This window comes from Balaenoptera acutorostrata, chromosome 1 (assembly GCF_949987535.1).
Source record: "Balaenoptera acutorostrata chromosome 1, mBalAcu1.1, whole genome shotgun sequence".
Lineage (NCBI taxonomy): Eukaryota > Metazoa > Chordata > Mammalia > Artiodactyla > Balaenopteridae > Balaenoptera > Balaenoptera acutorostrata.
In genome coordinates, this window is record NC_080064.1 from 194,902,765 (window position 1) to 194,910,030 (window position 7,266).

General features: G+C 36.1%; 1 protein-coding gene across 5 annotated transcripts in view; it reads left to right on the forward strand.

The window, feature by feature from the left end:
* PTPRC (protein tyrosine phosphatase receptor type C) overlaps positions 1-6,826 on the forward strand; it is a 126,277-nt gene extending 119,451 nt beyond the window's left edge. For all 5 annotated transcript variants that reach the window (XM_057533301.1, XM_007167258.2, XM_028162725.2 and 2 more), the window contains 4 exons: positions 1,608-1,730; positions 1,954-2,132; positions 3,658-3,793; positions 5,292-6,826. In XM_057533301.1, coding sequence (XP_057389284.1) covers positions 1,608-1,730; positions 1,954-2,132; positions 3,658-3,793; positions 5,292-5,567 — 714 coding nt within the window. In that variant the 3' untranslated portion in view covers positions 5,568-6,826. The remainder of the gene's footprint in view (positions 1-1,607; positions 1,731-1,953; positions 2,133-3,657; positions 3,794-5,291) is intronic.
* The last annotated feature ends 440 nt before the right edge of the window (positions 6,827-7,266 follow it).

Consider the following 7,266-nt stretch of genomic DNA (forward strand, 5'->3'; position numbering starts at 1 on the left):
TGTACTCTTAAGAAGCTTTTAAGTCTTTCTGTTCTAAAATCTGATTCTTCATTCTTGGATTACTTACTTGATTGTTATACCTGAGTCCTTTTGATCCCTCTGTCACACAATTCCATTTGTTCGTTCTCCCCGTTTTCCATCCAAGCGCTGGCCTCCAAAGTTTTGCATCCGGGTTCCGACCCTCTCTCCTGTTTGCCCCTCACCAGCCCTGCCTAATGCTCACGGATCATATAATGCACAGCAATCTCAGTGCCACCCTCTGCTAAAAACAACAAGCAGTCACATTTTCCTTTTTTTTTTCAGGATAGAAACCAAACTCCTCAGTCTGATATTTATGACCCTCAATAATCGGGTTCTATGTATCTTTCCATTTTCCTCATATTTTTATGTTTTCCATACTTTCCACCCTGGACAAGTAGATTTACTGACTGAATCTTGACACATCATTTGCGTTCTCCTCACTGACTTGATTTTCTGACATTCCATGTATCTAAATGTGCCCTCTCTTCCCATTTTGATCCCGTTCTTCTAGAACGATAAAACTCCAGAAAATTTATCTCAATCCTGTCTTCTTTATATCCGCGTAATATTTATTGTCATAAAATTCTATAGTTGGAGGCGAACCTGAGATCTAACTTGATCTTCTGCCTAATGCCTGTTACATGTATTTGAGCCTTTCCGAATACCTCAAGTTATCAAAATTTACCTGGCAGTACATCTTAGTTTTAGCACCTAACACATTATCTGACATATGTTCAAGCTTATTTAATAAATATTCTCATAAGTATGCATTATACTATATGCCTTCTTTCTCTCTCTCTCTCTTTTCCCTACGTACCCTTGTACATAGAAAATAGTTTTTTTTTTTAATCTTTCTGTTTTGTCTTTTTTAAAAAAGAAATCTATGTTCAGATTTTCAACGTGGAATTCTAGCAATCTTTTCCTTCATCTAAATTGGGAAAGTCAGGAAGTGGAACGGGAGTGTGGGCAGGAATGCCTATCATGGTCAGCAACTGTGGGACTGTATTTGGTGGAAAACCATTTGAGGAAGGAGGAAATACCTTTGTGATCCACCTGTTCTTCAATTTGACCCTTTCCTTGTATATTCAATCAACTGATATAGACAAGATAGAGACAAAGCTCCAAGAAGTGTAACCTCCTTCCCCAAGGATCCCTGGAGGAACAGAGAGACTTAAGTTATTGCAGGGGTCATGACCAACATCAGGTCAATCCATCCATTTTGAAAAGGTGATGGTGAGGGTATGGAAGGAAGGGAAAAACGAATCTGAGATCTACACCAGGGATGGCAGAGCCATACCTGTGGTGTCCTGGCCACCTCGGCTATCCCTAGGTTCCCTTGATTTGCACAAGGCAACACCATGTATTTGTTGAATGGATGTCCAACATACTTCAAATAGATTTTAGATCTTTATGATTAAGATTCAATTTTAGAGCACAAGTTGTAATTTCAAATTTAATAGAACAGAGGGAAGAAAAGAGAAAGAGGACAGGGATAGAGCAAAGACAGAGAGAGGTACTCTGAGTGCATTTAAAAACAAACAGAACCCTTGGGCAGATGATGTTGAATCATGTTCTTTCTTCTCTAGGAAGCCTGTTCTCAGTACTGGGAGGAAGGAAAGCAAACATATGGAGACGTAGAAGTTCATATGAAGGACACCAATAAATCTTCAGCCTATACCATCCGTGCATTTGAACTGAGACATTCCAAGGTATACAAACAATTTCAGGAGTATGTATCTTTGGGGTAATTGATCTGGTTGAAAAACTAATATAAACCATTCTATGAACACAAAGCAACTCTCTCTATAATGTTCTCAGAATAAAAATTTTAAATGACTTAAATGAAAGTAACTGTGAGGAAAACATGACTATCAACTTATCAGATGGGCTGAGCTTCACTCGAGTTCATGTTCCCTTCCCTTCTGGTTTTAGAGGAAAGATCCACGAACTGTGTACCAGTACCAATTTAATAATTGGAATGGGGAAGAACTGCCCGTGGAGCCCAAAGAATTAATCTCAATGATTCAGAATCTCAAACAGAAACTTCCCAAGAAGAATTCCACCGAAGGGAATAAGTTTCACAGGAATGTGCCTCTCCTCATTCACTGCAGGTGGGTGGGATTCGATGGGATGTGCGCTAAAAATCAGCATCCTTCTTGACCTCTTGGTTTGCACCTTCTGTTAAATTCTATTCCTCCTAACAGATAAAAATGTATGACTGCAGTGGAAGCCTCTTAGGGAGTCGGTCACTCTCTGCCATGTGCTCCCACAGCATAACTATTATAGAAATACAGTAGAAATAATTATATTTTAGTACAATGTTGTTAGGCTGTGAACCTGGAATGTCACATGTCCTGAATGAATGAATGAATGAGTGAAATGAAGGATGCAAGGACAGACGGATGGACGGATGTTGCATTTTATTTCTGCCTAGTGCATTGAGCCATGCTATTAGGCGTCAGTAAAATCCAGAAGACTGAATGCTTTGCCTCCAATAAACATATCTTAAGCTATTTATTAAACTAAAATCTCAATGTTTAGCAGCTTCGATTTGAAACCCATCACCTGACTCTCTAAACGGACCCCAAAGGCAAAGATTTTAATAATATACATAGTAATACTTGATTTGATTAACTTCTGTTATGCAGACACTTACTTTCATCTGTGATAGACATCCACCTTAAATAAGAGATATTGAAAGAAAGGTGTGTGATATAAAATGTTTGCATAAAAAATGGTAAAGTAAATTAGAAATGAAAAATAGTAAAGTAAAATGAGAAATGTAAATCTAGCAAAGGGCTTTTAGAATTTTTGAGAAAACTTCATTATTATTATTAGAATTGTATACGCTATAATCAAGACCTTAGGCAGATATTACTTTTTGGCATTTATTTGAGTTTTCAAAGGTAAAACTTACATGGAAAGAAAAATAAGGGAAGTTTAGGTTTTAAAACTGTATGTGTTTCTTAGGGAATGGCTGAATACCTACTATATGTTCCTTGTTATGTACAATAAATAAAGTTCTGCTATTAACATATTCTTTAAATTGAATTTTTATTATAATCTAACATACCTTTCACAGTTTGGTAAGTAATTTGGTTGCCCTCTTTTTAATTAGTAACTTCACTAGGTATCATTTTTCTATTGGTGCAGAAGTGTTCACATTTGTAAAAAGCACTGGAGAGGCAGAAGAGAGGAGAAAAAGCATGTGGTTTAGTAATTTACAAAATATCAGGTCCAGTATTTCTGGTTTCATCAGTTTCTAACCATGCCTTTATCTTCCCTAAATCTCAGTATCCTCATCTATCTGGCGGATATTATCATATTTGTCTTAACAACTTCAGATGTAAATTAAAGTGCATTATAATTGGTAAAGTACTAATAGAAGAAAGTATATTTTTAAAGCTTACGACAAATATTTCTTAAACTAAAGGATTATTATATTCCCAAATTGAAAAAGTTTGCATAAAACATGCACTTAGCAGAAATGCTTTGCTCTTAAGAGACTGGAATAAAGTTAATTACAGTAAACATAAAGTGAAGCATGTATTCTTGTCTCGCTCTTTCAATTTTTATTCCAATGTCACTTTCTCCATGTAATGTAGAATTTTTTTTAATCTATTCTTTCTTTTTTAGAGATGGATCTCAGCAAACAGGAATATTTTGTGCTTTGTTAAATCTCTTGGAAAGTGCAGAAACAGAAGAGGTGATAGATGTTTTTCAAGCAGTAAAATCTCTACGCAAAGCTAGGCCGGGAATGGTTCCCACATTTGTAAGTATACCTCATCATTGCTTTTAACATGTTTTGCATTTTTATTTTGACAATTTCTTCTCGCTCCTTCCCTCCCCTCCCCCACTTCTGATCCTCTCCTTTCCATTACTTCTTTTCTATTTACTTTTCTAGTCTTCTCTTTTAAATTCCATTTTACATGATAATTCACATTGAATTATTATTAGTATACATAAGAGACCTAATTGGAGTTTGCCAACACTTTGTGGTGGTGGCTCTTGAAGAACATTTTTTTAAAAGCTCATGGATTCCCTCAGTTCCCCCACCTTTAATCCTGTATCAATTTGTGTTGCTGTGTAGCAAGCCACCCCAAAATTTAGAGACTGAAAAAAAATAACGTTTATTATAATTCAATGATATGTTTGATCAGCTGAATAGTTCTGCTGATCACATTAGGCTTAGCCAACCTGGACCAGGCTCACTGATATGTGTGCTGTCGCTGTTGTGTCCACTGGGATTTGGCTTGTCCAAAAGGACCTTGATTGCCACTAGGCTGGCAGTTGGCTGGCATTTAGCTGTGGCAATAGAGATGAGTGGATCCCACGTCTCTCCTCATCCAGAAGCCTAGCCCGACACATTCCCATAAAGGCAGCAGGGTTTGTAGGGGCAGAGTGAGACCCCTTGGAGCCAAGGCTTGGGACGGGAGCATGCCTTCCTCTGCATTTTATTATCTGAACAAGTCACAAGGCCAGCTCAGGTGTAGGGCATGGGGTCGTAGACTCAACCTTTGTCCAAAGGGCCTGCAAAGTCACCTTGCAAAGAGGTGTGGATACAGAGAGGATAACGAGTGAGCATTGTCGTAATCAATCCAAGCTGTGTCCCCTGTAAGTGGTAGTGACCACAGATGATGGTCTGGGAATTAGTAGCAAAGTAAACTTAACTACTCACTCAAATATAGGCAGCTTTTACTTATGTATGACCTTGAGCTTGCATGTACTGATGTTAAAAGTATATTGAGTGACTGCTATGTGTTTTGCCATTAAGAGACTCATTGTTTAGTGTGAGGAAAAGGCAGACATTTATTAAACAATGTAGTAAGTGAAATGACAGAGAAATTATTAGAAGAATATGAATGAGGGTACTGAATTTAACCCAAGGGGATCAGATTGGCTTCCTGAAGCCGGTGACTCCTGATCTGATGCTAAATGATACGTAGGCATGAACCAAGACGGTGGGCACCAAAAATGGCTTCCTTTGCAAAAGCTTAGGAATGAGACACCCCACACGGCATGCGAGGGGGCCGAGCACCAGTTTGGTGTGGCTACAAGGTAAATTCTGAAGATTGCCCTGCAGTGAGTCCTTTAGAACTGTAAGGAGGGTGAACCATTTAAAATGTTCTTTTTATGAAAACACATGAGAATTATTTTCTGATACGCAGGTCTTCCCCAAGTAAAGGATTAAGTCTTGCTAAATTTCATCTGATGTAAAAATAATGACATAAACCTCTTTTATGTAATTCCTTCCTTCTTCCCTTTATTAGGAGCAATACCAATTCTTGTATGACGTCATTGCTAGCACCTGCCCTGCCCAGAATGGGCAGGTGAAGAAAAACAACCAACAAGAAGATAAAATTGAATTTGATAATGAAGTGGACAAAGCAAAGCAGGATGCCAACTGTGTGAGCCCACCTGGTGCCCTGGATAAGACCCCTGAAGGAAATAAAGAGGATGAAAGTTCCAAACCCGCAAGTGGCCCTGAGGGGCCAGAACATTCCGCCAATGGTCCAGCGAGCCCAGTTTTAACTCAAAGTGCATAGGAGAAGGCAAACATGGGGCAACTCAAAACCTCACATTAAACATGTTATTTCTATTTTTCTAGAACTAGAAAGGCAAAATAGATATACAATGGATTAATGAAGTGTTTCATAAAACATGTTATTTCTATTTTTCTAGAACTAGAAAGGCAAAATAGATATACAATGGATTAATGAAATGCATGGACCAATATTTGTGGGAAGCTTCTATTTTACAACTGTAGAAAAATATTTAAGACAGTTTTGCTGAAGCATTTTGTACAGTTTTATTTTAAATTTTATCCATCATTCAGCAAAAAACAACTTCTTTGTAGTCTTTGTGTGTGTGTGCATGTGTGTGTGTGTGTGTGAGGCAGACAGACAGACAGAAACAAAGAGGCAGAGAGAGAGAGAGAAAGGATGCTTTCAAGTAAATCTAAATGCTCTTGAGAAACTTTGCCTTTTGGGTTTTTTTTTTTTTTTTAAGAAACAACATTTTATACGGGAAATATTAACTGCTCAAAGGTTGTATTTTTTTAAATCATAAACTGTGTGTGGGCTCTGTGTAAGAATAACATGTACATTTCTAGAATGACCTCAAGATGGCCTCCTTGTTCTACTGAAATATATCTTATAGTTTACTATGTTACTTCTAGAAATAGACATAAAATAGTAGGTGTGTATAGTTACTATAAGAAAGTTAACTAAATTAACATTTGGAAATCTTATATTCCATATGTTAACATTTAGTACAATCTTTCAAGCTTATTTAATCTAATTTAAAATTTCAAGAAAGCCTATCTTGTTATCTTCATATGGTGTTTATGATTTTGCAACATGGATTATTCTCTATATAATATGTGAAATTCATTGCTTGATACTTTTCACCCAAAATTATATGTTTGTTAAAATTGAACTTAAATAAACATCTTTAAACAAATGCAATTTGTATTCAATCCTTAGGACAAAAATGGAGTCATGCAAATGTATTTGTTCTAAATATTTACATACAAAGCCTAACGTAGCTATTTTTATGGAATAAGACATTGATATGAGATATATAATATTGCATATGAATAATTTTCATGGTAAAATTTGTCCTTGCCTTTCACTGAAGTGCATTTACTTTGAATTCCTCAAATGTTTATACTGCTTTTACCAGGAATTGATAACAACAATGAAATTCAATCATTATCTTTTCTTGTACATAAGTGTTCACATGTTCATATATGAATTATGTAAGCAGATATTGAAATATAGGCTTATCAATTAACATTTGTAGAACAACTCTATAGGTTTTATTTTTTTAAAGATCTATAGTCTAATAATTGTTTGGGATCTAAAAAAAATTCAAGAAAAGGTAATAAACAAAACTTTTATTGAATTTGCTTCAGTTTATTACATTAGTCACACACTGCCTCTAAGTTGGCTTGGTTCTCTAGATCTTCACTATCCTGATTGAGTTTAAATATCTCAACAATACGTCATCAATTGTTTTCCATTCAACTCACATTCGTCTTGTGTTCATCCTTCTAATTCTTTTATTATACACACAAAATTAGCAATAAGTCTTTACATTATTGTATAGTACCTTGCCATTAACATATTAAAATAAGTGAATTTTAGAATGAAGCAATAGTTTCTAATTTACATTGTTTACTTATATCTCTTTACTTACTAATGATAAAAAGGGGGATTGGGAGTCATGAGCTACGAGCTCCAG